General features: G+C 36.2%; 1 protein-coding gene across 2 annotated transcripts in view; it reads left to right on the forward strand.

Moving 5' to 3' along the window:
* ZFAND3 (zinc finger AN1-type containing 3) overlaps positions 1-15,810 on the forward strand; it is a 317,651-nt gene that overhangs the window by 230,226 nt on the left and 71,615 nt on the right. The window contains exon 4 of one of the 2 annotated variants that reach the window (XM_002816836.5): positions 15,737-15,802. The exons of the other annotated variant lie outside the window; for it this stretch is intronic. Coding sequence (XP_002816882.1) covers positions 15,737-15,802 — 66 coding nt within the window. The remainder of the gene's footprint in view (positions 1-15,736; positions 15,803-15,810) is intronic. 2 annotated transcript variants of the gene reach the window in all.

A 15,810-nucleotide genomic window follows, 5' to 3' on the forward strand; every position in this document is an offset into this window, starting at 1 on the left:
ATCAACATGAACCTGAACTATGAACATATCAACAGAAAGTGGTGAGAGTCTGGGTACATTTTCTTTTGAAAAGACTGCAGATAGAGCAATAACTATTGACAAAAATAGAAACAGGACTAATTTTTACCCAAAAGAATTTCTTAATACACTTCCCTGCAGGTAAATGAAGCAGGTATCTAAAAGCTCTAAGTGATATTTCTGTATCTGAACATAAACATATGTCTCCCTGTCCCAAACTTTGTGTGTCTGCAGAAGAGTCCATGGAGCTTAGCCATTGGAAGCCTTTTCCAAAAATATGTAAAGAAAATTAAAATAGTGACTAAAGGACTTGTTACAGCATTTAAATGCTGTAATAATGGTAACGGCTCACAACAAGTATCCTTACTAAGTACCAGGCACTGTTCCCAGTACCTTATATGCACAATCATCCCTCATTATACACAGGGGATTCGGTGCATACTCAAGTCTCACAGTCAGCCCTGTGGAACCCACTTATATGAAAAGTTGGCCCTCCATATATGTGGGCAATACTTACTTTCCATCTGTATTTGGTTGAAAAAAATGTGCATCTAAGTGGACCCACACAGTTCAAACTGCTCTTGTTCAAGGATCAACTGTATTAACTTACTTCATCTTCATAATTACCCTGTAAGGCAGGTACTTCTATTGTATCCATTTCACAGGTGTGAAGATGGAGGCACAGGATGATTATCTTGCCCAAGATCACAGAGCACTCTGGTTCCAAGGGCCTGGGTCTCTGCTACCACATCATAGCTGCCATTCTCTATCATGATTTACGATCTAAAGGACATTGCATGCAAATTAGGCTATACAGTGGAAGGTGTGTTGGACAAACTCTTAAAAAGAATAAAACATTTCTTTCTGCTTTTGCTACTGCCTATTTACTGTTCTCCCAGTTTTTAGATTTTTTCTAAGGGAGATAAAATGTGATTTGTAGCTATGTTTTTTGACCCAACTTTTGCAGAGAGAAAGGATAATGCCAGGTTGTAGTTAGAACGCTGGAATCAGTTGTTGTTTTGTTGTTCTCAAGTACAGGCAGATGACTGCTCACAAGATGAGGAAATGCCCTCTTAGCTTTTTATACAAGTCAGCTTTTCTGTTGTTAAGCTTTTAAAGGCCTGAGCATCCCTATTTATGACCTGTTTGGTAACATGATGTGCATGTCTACCTGAGTTTTTGGATTTTTCTTCCCAGTCCCACTAGCATATTGAATGGAAATGGAGGCGTTGGCGGGGTCATGGCTGGTCTGTTTCTTTCTAGGCAGGAGAGGAAGAGAACTGATACCTGCTGCGAGGGAAGATTAATGGCAAGAAATGGACTTGTTTTCAAATAGTCTGATATTCTAAACTAGCAGTTAGAGAGTACCTATCTCATACAAAACAGTCTTCTAAGCTCTGTGGAGGTACATACTAAGAATTAAACAGCAACCAGCTCTTACATAAAACTATAGTTTACAACACGGGTTGACAAGCTATAGCCCACAGGCCAAATGCAGCCTATATCACCTGTTTTTATGCTGCCCACAAGCTAAGAATGATTTTTACTCTTTTAAACAACTGAAAAAAATCAAATAAATAATATTTTGTGAAATGTGGGAAATACATGAAATTCCAAATTCGGTGTTTATAAGTAAAGTTTGATTGGAACACAGCCCCACTCATTTATTACTGTATTGTCTGTGGCTGCTTCTGTGCTACAATAGCAGAGTTGGGTAGTTGCTGTGGAGACCCAATGGCCTATTACAGAAAAAGTTTGCAAACCCCTGTTTTACAGAGTTCTTTGATACACATGTTCCTAGAATCATCTTGACAGTGTGCAGCATAGGTAGGGCAAATATTCTCCTTCCTATTCTATAGATGAAAAAGGGAGGTTTAGATAATGACCCTCCTTAAGTCCCAAGAGAGGGCCACAACTGAGCTCTGGGCCTTTTGCATCTATAATACAGGACTCTGGTTTTTTTCCTACTCTTGTCTACTGCATCCACCCAAGACATACTTTTGTTGTAGTAAAATAAAATATACAGAAAAAGTGAGAACCATATTAACTGGCGTGTTAGTGAGGATTTTTAATGACTAAAGCTTCATTTCCAGGTGCTGACTGGATCTTCCTTTAATATGACACTGATTCCCAAAATAGAAATTTGAGAATGTACTCCACCTCTGGTTAAATTAATTTGGTTGAACAGAGATTTCCATTGTTTCCTTGGAAAATGGTTTCTGGTGATATTGTAGCTCCCTCAGGGATTTTTTAAAAATGGTAGTGCCTTTTAACAGATGTCCTTGCTAGACTGCCCCGGGTCTTTGAACATCCATTGGGCGTCATTGGCTACATATCTTCATTTCTGTCTGACAAGCCTTAATCTGTTCCCTGGAAATTTAGTATCACTGCCACCAAGCGGCTAAACTTCTGATTTGTTTGTTTTTACCAATTAAATTTCTAATAATCTCTAAATGAAACCAGTGTTCCCTTTTTCAGACTATGCCTACTTCAGGAGGCTAGATATTGGGCAAAACAGGCTGGTTTCTTCTAGTAAAGCATTTAGAAAATATTGCCTATTAAAAAATATTTTATGACTTCCTGCTGGGCTGGTTTTAAGTGAAATATGGTGGGGATATTTATTTACAGTTCTCTCTGTGTGTGTCTTTCTCTTCCCTTTTCTCTAATGAAGCTCAAAGCATCAGGCCGTTTATCAGAGATAATTATACAACAGATGGAGTTTTTCTGATATATAATAGTCTCAAAGTGGAAGATTCTTTCCCATAATGAAGAATGCCCAAACTTTAAATGTCTCTTTTGATTTTAATTTAACGGTGTTTTTTTTCCCAGTGCATTTATTTATTTATCCCGAAGCTGGTTCTGCAAAGCATGCTGCTTTTATTAGGGCTGTGTTCTGAAAAGATTGATACTTTGCAGTACAGTATAATAATGTACAGTTATGTGCTGTATTGAAGTGAAGAGCCATAATTTATCAAAAATCAATGTGTGAGATCATTAAGTTAATCTCTGTCAAAATACAGGACTTGAGCAGTTCAGCAGTGTTTTCTTATAGAAATTCTTTCTGTTCCATAATGTCAGTTGGGTAGGAACTTGTTTAAGTACTGGTAGTATCATCTGACCTTCCATTTGTAGTCAAAATAAGAACCAGATTAAAGCAAAACCATGATTTTTAAGTTATTCATTTTCTGGCTTGCTTTTCTTTTTCAAAACTTTTAATCCTATTTTTAAGTATGCAAGTAAAACATGACTGTATTCTCAATTTTTGAATTACAAAGACACAGGTTTAGATAGAATAGAATATGAAAATATTCTAACGTCACCACCATCAATCACCACCACGCAATTCCTGCTTTTTACGGAAATAACCACTGTTTATTCATTTTGGGTTGTATTTTTTCTGTGCAGCTATGTACATGTTTACATACAAGATTTTATTTTGGCTGGGCGCTGTGGCTTGCGCCTGTAGTCCCAGCACTTTGGGAGGCCGAGGCGGGCAGATCACCAGGTCAGGAGTTCAAGACTAACCTGGTCAACATGGTGAAACCCCCACCTCTACTAAAAATACAAAAATTAGCCTGGCATGGTGGCAGCCCCCTGTAATTCCAGCTACTCGGGAGGCTGAGGCAGGAGAATCGCTTGAACCCGCGAGGCGAAGGTTGCAGTGAGCCGAGATCGCTCTAGCCTGGGCAACAAGAATGAAACTTAGTCTCAAAAAAAGAAAAAAAAAAAGATTTTATTTTTATATAAATGACAGCATACTATATATATTGTTTTGTAACTTGCTTTTTAACTTAATATATTTCAGAGATCTTTCCAAGTCTACACATGGAGATCTGCCTTACTCCTGCATAATATTCTATATTGCCCTTACTATCCTTTTTTCTACTCTCTTCTCTGGAGGCTGTTTTTAATATTTCACTATTATAAGCCATGTCAAGTAAACATTTTTGTACGTGGCTAATGGTGCATATGTTATTTTTCCATGATAAATACATAGAAGAGGAACTAACACGTCAGAGAACATGTATATTTAAAATTTTGATTTGCATGGCAATATTACCCTCCAAAATGACTGTATGACTTTATATTCCTAAGAATGATGTTTGAGAGTGATTGTTTACCACAGCATTACCAATATTAGGTGGGTTTTTTCTTTGTTTCTTTTTCTTTTTTTTTTGATAAGTTGGGCAAAAGAATAGCTCATTTTAACTTGTGTTTTCCAGACATCTCCTGATAGTGAGATTCAGCATTGTTTTATATGTTTATTAGCAATTCATAAGTCTCCAGTGATTTGCCTATCAGTGTTGTTCTTTGCTTATTTATTTTTTATTTGCTATTTTTTTCTTACTGATTTGTAGGAATTCTTTATTTTTTCATATATATGTAACAAATTCTGGATAAGTATTTGTTACATATATGTGAAAAAAGAATTCTGGAAAAGTATTTGTTACATATATTGCCAGTTTCTTTTGGTATGTTACTTGGCTTTTAATTTTCATTTGCGTGCCTTGTATTCATTAGAATTTTTTAAACTTTAATTTAAGTCTCTTGGTCTTTTGTCTTCTAGTTTTCTGTCTTTCTTAGAAGGCTGTCTGAATCGTAGAGTTATAAAAATATTTTTCTGTATGTATTTAATGCTTTCATGGTTTATCTTTTTCTATCGTTAGCTCTTGAGCCCATCTGGAATTTATTTTGTATTTAAGGCATAGAGATTTACCTTTATTTTTTTTTCCCAAGTGGATAACCAGTTATGCAAAAACCATTCATTGAATAGTCCTAGTTTAAAATGCTAATACTATTACATAAACATAGATCTTTTCCTAGGCTCTTTATTTTGTTTTATTGGTCAACCTGTATATTTCTGAAACTGGAATATAGCTTTATAGTATGTATCAGTAGCTTCTGATTTGGATTATATTGAATATATAGATTTATTTAAGAATAATTGACATTTAATAAACTTTTGGGTCTTCTCATAAAGGAATATAGTTTGTCTTCATTTATTCAAACCTTCTTCTATGTTCTTGGCAAGAGAATGTCATCTCTCTGCACAAGTTTAGAGACTAAGCACCAAATTAGCAGAGGCTTTATTTTATGCTACTTTGCTGTGTCCCAGAACACCTAGCACACTGCTGGCATAGTACTCAATAAATGGTTACTGATTTAAATATTTAGGAAAAGTTTTGTTTTTAATTTTTCTTACTTTTAGAAACCTACTTTATGTGTTTTGATACATTAAAGAAGGGATTTCTCATTGCCTGTACCTGATTTTTGAATAGCTACTTAATATTCTTTTATGATTTTCTGTACCATACAGTAACCCCAAGACAAAGCAACTCAAAAAAAGGCAGTGTCCCTACCAGATTTTGAAAATTTGGATGCTTTGTGGTGGTAACAGTTCATCTCAGACTTTTGGAATAATGGGAGTCATTTTCTGTTTCTCTCTCTCTCTCTGTCTCTGTCTCTGTCTCTGTCTTCTGTACAAATAGGCACTTGCCTGTTGTAAAATAACCATTGTTGCTCGTTGGTATTTATCACCTAAATTTCCCTCTTCAAGATTCCCCTTTGCAAGAGAGAATACTAGCAAGCTTTTAATACTCATTTTCAAAAGTCCCTTAAGAAGTCTGCAGATCTGAAAGGTTAGTTTCCCAAAAGATTACCTCAGTCACATGTGAGATTATACAATTACTGATATTCAAACTAGATTTTCAAGCAACATCATCACTGTCCCCCCTGCCCCCAATATAGATTTCTTTAAATGTTCTTATTAAATTAAATGCTCTGTCCTTCTCTGTGAAAGTAAAGGTCATATAAACAACCACACTTCACACAGCTTTAGCTCTTGCACTTGTCATATTTTTATTTTGTGTAGGTACAAGTAATATGTGACACTGTGCTGATTTTAAATGAAATCTAAGCTTTATTTATGATAAAAATGTTTGGCTGAAAAAAACATAATGGCATTTATGTGAATGTGTTGAAGCAGCCATTTTAAGCTTACATAAATATATTTTAATTGTGCTTATGAACTTCTTTCTGAAAATTCAGAGCTGCCAATGCCAAAAAATGACTATGTAACTGTTCATGGCCTCTGTTACTTTATAAACCATCTCACTTTTTGATCCATCAAAAAGATGATTCTTTAGATTTAATAAAAACAATAAGATGTCACCTTAGTGAGGAATTTTTAAAATTCTAAAATATCAGTATAATCCCTTCACTACACAATTAAAATTGTGACATTTTCAACTATTAGTTGCAAAGAGAGAGCCTATTATTAAGACCTGACAGTGTTCACTTCTGTCTGTAAAGCAAGACGGTTGGACTAAGGTAATTTCTGTTTAGTGTCACTCATCATATTCCAGCTGTGGTACAGCTAGCTATGGGAAAGGCTCAGCAAAGAGGCAGAAGAGAAGGGCACCTGTGTTCCAAGTTGTTTTTACAAGTCCAAGGAACAGTACCTGTGGCCTGAATAGATGTCTTTTTTTCATTTTTCCTGAAGCCTCTTAGGAAGAACATGCACCAGTCATTTCCCTTTCTAAGGAAAGCGTTGCAGCCTTCTTTCAGTAGCTGCTGCAGGCTGAGATTTATAATACTCTTGCTAGCTGAACTATGTTTAAAAAAAAAAAAAAAACTCTTCCAGTGCTGAGTGGTGTCTCCATTAATGTTGTTATGAGAATCATGCTTGTGTTGATGGTAAAATGCAAATGATGCAAATCTAGAAATCGGAGTTGAGTCTTAGTTAAGCCTATAAATAGTCAAAAGTAAGCCTAAATTGGAGAGGTGACAGCCCCTGATTTTGTATTCGTATTAAATATGCTTTGTCACAAGAGAAAAACAGTGTCTAAAATTAGTACTGATTTTATTAGCCAGGTGATATTTTGACCTGTAACAAAATGGGGATTATTCTATTTTTATCCCCAAGAGGGTGATGATGTCTTAGAATGTCACTGTTAATTGCTGTTGGACTTTATCACATTTTGAAGTATCAGTGGTAAGCGTTTGTCAGCATCTTAACATATGGAAAGGTATAGGATTCTAGGTGAGAGATTACATCTGAAAAACTAAAATTGAACATATTTAACTGCTTACCCAGAATCCTTTGAGAGTTCCATGAACCATGTTTTTACTCTTCTTACATACGTAGCAGAAATGGAATGTCTTGGTTTGAAATTTTAACTAGCTTATTCCACTATCCCTTGCCTTTATTTACTTAAATATTCACATTTTATTGAGACTGGGAAACCCTTTTACTGTTATTTACGCTTAGTACATCAGTTGGCTTCTGCAAGACTAGAAATAAGTCAGTTGGCACATAAGGAGTATGGGGAAATTGGATCTTATATTAACCTTTAGGTTCACTGGTTCTATACCAGTGGTTCTCAAATGTGGTCCAAAGACCCATAGAAGTCCCCAAGTCCCTCTTAGGGCATCCATGAGATCTTTCCTTTTCCAACTACATATTTATGTAATAGTGCGCTTTCTTCATATTCATATAAACAGATTAAATACAGATACAGACATGAAAATCCAAGTATCTTCCTTTAAGCCAGGCCACTCTCATTATTTTTTAAGTTGCAGTTATTTTTCATAAAAGAGTTAAGTTTTTATGTTGACGTGTAATTATTTTAATTTTAAATGAAAACATTTTTGTCAAGTTATAATTTCATATGGGATAAATATCAATGATGTAAGACACATAAACAAAAGTTTTTTAGTGTCCTTAGTAATTTTTAAGCTTTAAAAGTTCTCAAGACAGAAAATACTAGCATGAGGACTACCATGCCAGTAAAGAAGTTACAGAAGAAAAGCTTGGAGTTAGCAGAGGTTGGTTCATGAGGCTAAGAAAAGAAGCCATCTCCATAAAAGTGCAAGGTGAAGCAGCAGTTGCTGATGTAGAAGCTGTAGCAAGTTAACAAAAATACCTAGCTCAGATCGCTGATGAAAGTGACTACACTAAACAGCCGATTTTCAAAATAGCCAAAATAACCTTCTGTTGGAAGAAGATGCCATCCAGGACTTACAGGAGGAAAAATCAGTCCCTGGCTTCAAAGGACAGTATGACCCTCTTGTTAGGGGCTAATGTAGCTGGTGACTTTAAGTGGAAGCCAGTGCTTATTTACCCTTCTGAAAATCCTAGGGCACTTAAGAATTCTACATCCACTCTGCCTATGTTCTGTAAATGGAACAACAAAGCCTGTATGACTGCACATCTGTTTATAGCATCATTCACTGAATATTTTAAGCCTACTGTATACACCTACTGCTGAGAAAAAAGATTCCTTTCAAAATATTATTGCTCCTTGACAATACACCTTGTCACCCAAGAGCTCTGATGGAGAGGTACAAGGAAATTTATGTTTCCATGCCTGGTAACACAGCGTTGATTCTGTAGTCCATGGATTAAGGAGTCATTTTGACTTTTAAGTCATAATTATTTAAGAACTACATTTTACAAGGCTATAGCTCCCATAGATACTGATTCCTCTCATGGATCGGCCAAAGTAAATGGAAGATCATCTAGAAAGGACTCACCATTCTAGATGCCATTAAGACCATTTGTGATTCATGGGAGAAGGTCAAAATATCAACATTAACAGAAGTTTGGAAGAAGTTGATTCTAACCCTCATGGATGATTCTGAGGGGTTCAAGACTTGGGCAGAGGAAATAATTGCAGATGTGGTGGAAATCGCAAGAGGAGTAGAATTAGAAGTGGAGTCTGATGAGGTGACTGAATTGCAATCTCATTATAAAACTTTAATGGATGAGGAGCTGCTTCGTATGATTGAGGAAAGGAAAGTGGTTTCTTGAGATGGAATCTACTCCTGGTGAAGATACTGTGAACATTATTGAAATGGCAACAAAAAATCTAGAATATTACATAAACTTAGTTGATAAAACAAGAGCAGAGTTTGAGAGGATTGACTCCAATTTTAAAGAAGTCCTGTGGGTAAAATGCTGTCAAACAACATTACTACAGAGAAATCTTTTGTGAAAGGAAGAGTCAGTTGATGTGGCAGAGTTGGTTTTGTTTGTTTGTTTGTTTGTTTGAGACAGAGTCTCGCTCTGTCGCCCAGCCTGGAGTGCAGTGGCGCAATCTCTGCTCACTACAACCTCCACCTCCCGGGTTCATGCCATTCTCCTGCCTCAGCCTCCCAACTAGCTGAGACTACAGGTGCCCGCCATCACACCCGACTAATTTTTTTGTATTTTTAGTAGAGACGGGGTTTCACTGTGTTAGCCAGGATGGTCTCAATCTCTTGACCTTGTGATCCGCCTCCCTCGGCCTCCCAAAGTGTTGGGATTACAGATGTGAGCCACCGCGCCCGGCCTCATTTTCTTTTTTTAAGAAATTGCTGCACCTACCTCATTTTTCAGCAGCTACCACCCCCTGATCAGTTAACAGCCATCAACATTGAAGTAAGATCCTTCACTAGCAAGAAGAGTATGAATCACTGAAGACTCAGATGATCATTAGCATTTTTTTTAGAAATAAAGTTTTTTAAAATTAAGGTATGTACATTGTTTCTTAGACATCATGTTGTTGCACACTTAATAGACTCTACAGCATAGTATAAACATAACTTTTATATTCATTGAGAAGCCAAAAAATTTGTGCAACTCGAACTTTATTGCCGTATTTGCTTTATTGCGGTGGTCTGGAACCAAACCCATAATATCTCTGAGGTATGCCTGTAATTGTTCAGGGGAGTTAAGGTGGAGTGGTAATAAGATTTTGTTGAGAAAGACACCCTTATTAGCAAAATAGATAAGCTACCAATTGCAACTTTTGACCCACTTTGAAAATTCCCTTCTCATAAATTACTAATTTAGATTTAAATAGTGTGAAAGATCATGTACTGACTTAGGATTAGAACTTCTAACTCCGGGAGATTAACACTTAGATTCCTTAAAAAGTTTTGTAAATGGTTTAATTTGGAAGTTTCATTTGGAGAAATAAGAGGGCTATTATCTGTGTGTTGAAGAATTTCTGTAAACTTAGATTCCAACTCACTATATGTATCCTTGTTTTTAATCGATGGGGCTTTTCAAACTCAATTATATAGACAGACTAGGTGTGTCCTTTCTGATTAAAACAATTCCTGAATTCCAGGTTTAGGGTGAGGTTGGAGATTAGGGTTTTCTTTTCTGAAGAGATTACTTTTCTTGTGCATTCTACTGTGTACCTGATACTCGTTAAATAATGTCAGTTCTTTGCTATTTTAAATCTCCACGTGTATATTGAAGGTAAAAGAAGGAATATTTTACTGCTCAAGAAATATAGATTGTTTGAATTTTTTGAAGATAATTTTACATTCTTAACATGGACACATCAGGAAACAGTGTAGTTTATTTCATTATCTCCATTGCATAGATTTTTTGAGGTTTATTTTGTCCTTTTTTCTTTTTTTTTTTAAGAGGAAGCCCCATCAATAAATTCTTGATAAGATATCCTGAATCTCTCTCTGCCCAGGGAGGCTTAGGAGGAAAAAAAAAAAGATATTCTGAACCTCTACAGAAGGGAGAGAATTGTAGCCCTTTAATTTGTTGTCCAAAATTACCTTTAGAACTGTGAGCCTGGAAAAGTGAGATGCTACAAAGGTAAACAATGTACAGATTATGATAGAGTGGAATTGACAAGCTGGTTAAAAAAGGATGATGCATTTTCAATTAGCCCACAGTGCCTTTAGTTGATAAAATAATTAGATACTTTTATGTAAATGTCATGTTAATTAAGTAAGAAAATTGAAGTGTTACAAATCTACAAAAGGAATGGCTATTTTTTTGTATTAATGTTTTATAGTTACTATGAAAGGACTGATAGTAGAATATTTGATTATTGCGCTTCTGGCAATTTTTAGCTGACCAACTCCATGGTAGTCTATTTTTTTCTAATTGATGTGCTGTTATCTGTGTTGAAGGTTTTTAGCACATGATTAACTGCAGCCAGTGAGGGCTAGTGGAACCAGAAGCCAAAAATAACCAGTCGTCACAGCTATTTTAACAAAACTTTTCAGAGTAGATTGTTGATCTCTATTTCAAGATTAAGAAGAAATGGTATTTTTCTGTATTTACTCAGCTGTGGATTTTCAGTGCATGAAAGGCTAAATGCAGCTATCCTCCAAACCACTGTTCTTGACTTCCTCCTTGAGTTGTAGTCTTCAACTAGCCGATGGGATTGACCACTACATGAGTAGGTAGCCCTGGGTTTTTTGACATGCTCAGTAACTCTATAGGAGACTGGAAAAATATAAGAATTCTGGTGCTTCACTTTGAAATGTGTGTGTTGATAGTTAATGGGGTATCTTTATTTACTCCTGTTTTTACAGGTTACAGTGAAGTGAGTATGCAGATTTGACCCATGTCTTCAACTTTATAGGGCTGCAGTCAGTACTCTTTCACCGGGAAAATCTACTACCGTATTGCAAATGCTGTAACAATTTCTACTTGTTGGAAATACAGCTGAAGAATATAGTTTCATGGCTTTTATGTGGAATTGCAAATGTGATCCATAGTGCTGCATTATGTATGACACCTTTAATACAAGAATAGAAACATCCCTAGAAGAAAAGGTAGAATATTCACTCTTCTCTAGTCATAAACCGGTTACCAGAGGCTTTATTCACATGCAAACTCCAAACTTTAAATTGTTGAAACTTGACGTTTTTTAAGGAAAAAGTCCTCTGAATGTAATATCAAATGCAAAATGTTAGTCTATTAATAAATATCTCCGGATAATTAAGAAACTTGAAAAAATTCAGTTAATTTGCTTTAGCAAAAGAAAGCAAAAAGCATTCATGATGATTGGCTACAAGTTATTTCAGGTTGGTTAATCTTGATATCATCTGGCTCAGAATCCCAAGAACCTGTCGTATTAAGCAAGGAACTTTGTAATTTTTTTAGACATTAATAAACCCAAACTCAGTTGCCACTGATACAGGCTAGAAGAGAATGGTTTTAATTGTTCTGTGCTTAGAAATACATTTATTGTCCCAACCTCAGTCCCGGTCAACACACACATGTACATACTACATTTATCTATAGAACCCACAATCATGAAGAGGCTTTCTCACCTTGTTCTTTAGTTACTACCTCTGTCTACTCTGTTGTTTGGAAAGAAGAAGAAAGGTGAAAAATGGGAGTCAGGTTTACAGTGAGTCATGGGGACTTGTGCCAGCCACACTCTGAGGCATTAGAAAGTCCAGAAAGGAACTTTGACCCTTAATGTCAACTCTCAAAACTATTTTGTTTGCTGTAACCAAATGTTACCCATGTTATATATATATTTTTTGTTGTGGACAGAAACCTGAAAACATTTTCTGTGAGTAGCCCTTAATTTCCTGCATTGATTTTAACAGAGTTGATTTGGAACTACCTGTAATTGTGTGGATGACAGCGCAATTAGTGTAGAATATATGTGTGGTGCTGAAGTGTTCCTGTTCTGGGTTTTAAAGTGTTTCATAGGTTGTAGTTTGCCAGACCAAATTTAACTCTAAGCTCTCTGTTTATAACATTGCCCAATTATCAAAGCTGGGATATATTATTACTGCCGGTTACTCCTGCTGTCAATTTGTCTTGGCCCAACTATGGTTCCATTTGTACTTTACTGTAATATAGTGAATACATTGGATTGGGTTGTTAGTTTAACAAGGTCTCTGGAGAACACCTTCATGGTGATGCATGTTGAGATATGCTAGGCAGCCTTAAAGTTTATTTGCAGAAACCTACAGAAATGTATTCACTAGAAATTTTTAAAAGAATAAACTCTCAACCTAAAGACAAGGTAAAGATTCTCTTATTTGATAATCATCTAGAACATTTGTAAATACAGATGTTAATTCATGAGTCTCAGCCAGATTTCTTTAGGGGTTTTGATTTGACAGTTTCTCCTTTCTTATATAATTCTACTGGATGAATTATTTTATGTGCTTTAAAAAAAGCATTTTGTTAGTTAAGCTGTTACTGACCCTTGTGCACTGTGCAGCTCATGGTGTTATGGGAACTTAGGGATCTTGGCCAGATACCGAGTTAGGGGTAATCAGAAATTAGAAATGACTGGACTGTTAATATTTACATTGTGCTCAGCTGGTTTAGAAAAGTACACTAACTTCCTCCTATGTCCACCCCAATCTCTTACATCAAAATTTCTAGGGTCAGGGCTTGGGAACTTGTATTTTAAAAAATGATCCCCAGGACTTTCTGGATGTTGGGAATGTTCTAATATTTTGATCTATGGTCGTTACATAGTGTATATGTGTTAAAATCCCTCAGGATGTACATTTAAGTTCTATACGCATCATTGTAATATTGCATTCTCTCAAATGTTACACCCTAATTTTAAAAGTTCCTCAAAAAAAAAAAACAAAAAAAAAAACACCGCATATTCTCACTCATAAATGGGAGTTGAACAATGAAAACACATGGACACAGAGAGGGGAACATCACACACCAGGGCCTGTCGGAGAGTGGGGGCCTAGGGGAGGGATAGCATTAGGAGAAATACCTAATGTAGATGACAGGTTGATGGGTGCAGCAAACCACCGTGGCAGGTGTATACCTATGTAACAAACCTGCACATTCTGCACATGTATCCCAGAACTTAAAGTATAAAATATATATATATATACAATCTGTTACTCTTCTGATTAAATAGTTCGCAGTAGTCGCTTAATGAATGTTATTAAGCATTCACTGTCTATGTAGCAATGACCCAACAGTAGATAACAGTGTAATTCTTGATCCTTGGGAACATAAAATCAAGTGGAAGAGGAAGTGATAATACGTAATATAAAGTTTTATGGTTTATGACATCTTGCTGTACAGATGATTCATCAAAAGTCGCTTATTGGCAGTTTTACTATTTCCATTTTTTTGTTTGTTTTGTTAAAGAAACTGAGGATCACTTATCCAAGATTACTCAGCAAGTACGGAGTAGTTGTCAGGCTTAAACTCAGTCTTCTAAAAAGCCTATACTTTTCCAGAAATAAGAAGGCTTCAATTAACAAAAACAAAGAACCCTTACATGGAAGCAGAAGTTACAGCATTTTATGGAGCTATAGAAGCCGGTCCGGGAGGGTTTTTGAGGATGTTGAGGCTGTGTTAGCTTTGCATGTTTCTCATTTTCTCTTCTTGTTCCCTGTTTTCATGTCACAGTTTACCATTTGAACCTCTGGAATTTTAGTCCATTACACTTTCTCTGGTGAATGTGGCATTTGTAGAAAAATGTTCAGTTGAAATTACTCTGCTCTCTGGTCTGACTTTCGAAACTGCAATTTATTCTTGCCTCATTTTCAAATTCTTGCATTTCCAGGTAATACAGGCCAATGATGAATGTTCTCCTTCCTCATTACATATAGCATTTATTACCTGATCCATGTTCTTTGGCACTCGGCCACTTTCTGTCTAGCTATTTATTGCTGTCATGTATTGTTCTGTATTTATGTACACAAGTTTTTTTCTTTTTTCTTTTTTTTTTTTAAAGAAAGATTATGATCTCCCTGACTGTGGGACTAACCTGTGTGGTGACACATAGTAGGTATTTGCAAAGTGTTCTTTGAAGTCAACAGTGCACTTACTTGGTTTTTTCCTCTTTTAAAATTTCCCCTCTGTGTCTTCTTACACTCACTAAGGGTTGTTGCTGTTATGGCCTTGTTATAGTAAAGAGTAAGCTAAGAGGGAGCTCCTTAGGTGGGCTCTCCAAGTCCTTAAACCCATGAATCTCGGCACTATACACTCTAGGAACAGGTCTCAGAGCTCTTTCATCTTTCCCTCCTTTTCAGTGAGTAACTTAAATGATATGAATTCTTGTTGTAGGAGATACACAACTTCGCCAAGTAACCATCTTTTCCTTCTGCTAGTCACAGTCACCTGGGGACCCTTTTTAAAATAAATGTGTAACATTTGCCTATGTGTCCTATTCCTTTATGATCACCACTGCCCATCCCAGGGCATGTCATTGGGGAGTGTTGGGGTATGTATCAATATCAACCTCAGAATGTGTTGAAGGTCTTGATTTTGCGGAATGAAATTATTGATTTTCAAGCCTTCACTCACCCAACAACTATATCTCTTGCATACTCTTGAATTATGCTTGTGCATCAGATCTCTGGGCCCACCAAGATTCCATAAAGGGCCTCTTGATATCATATTTCTTATCATGAAACTAGATATTCTTCCTTGGTCAGCAGTGCTTTCTTTATATATGAAAATGATTCTTATTTCTTCTGACAAGCAGTTTATTGTTTCTTAAGGCCCCCTCCCCTTATTATGTAAGGCTAGTTTTTCAGTAAATTCCAAGGTAGAGTGACTGCTGAGAAACCAACCTAAGAGAGAGTACTCTTGCTCATCGTTCTGTGGAAGAATGCATCTCCCCAAACTTGTGGGTAATTTCCTCTCACCTAGATCTGAATTCTAATTAAATTTTTATTCTTTAACTTGTTAACATTATGTGAGACTCGACTGTTTTTTGTTTTTTTCTTTATGAAAAGCATGTTATAATGTAGAAAGACTATGCATCTCTATAGACTAAATTGCTGAACTAAAATTAGGTCCTTAGAATTAACCCACCACCACCACCACCATCTTTCCTACTACTTCTCCTCGTTATATTTTCAGGTTGATCTTTTCCTTTTTAAAGTTTCTCTTTACTCAGGAAAGCAGCTATATGGGCATGTAAAGGATGTGTCCTGACTGATGCACCTGCCTTTCTGTTTCTAGGTGGGCCATGCACAGACACAGCTCATGTCTCATTAATCACACCAACAAAAAGATCCTGTGGTACAGGTATGTAC

The sequence above is a fragment of the Pongo abelii genome, chromosome 5 (assembly GCF_028885655.2).
Source record: "Pongo abelii isolate AG06213 chromosome 5, NHGRI_mPonAbe1-v2.0_pri, whole genome shotgun sequence".
Classification (NCBI taxonomy): domain Eukaryota; kingdom Metazoa; phylum Chordata; class Mammalia; order Primates; family Hominidae; genus Pongo; species Pongo abelii.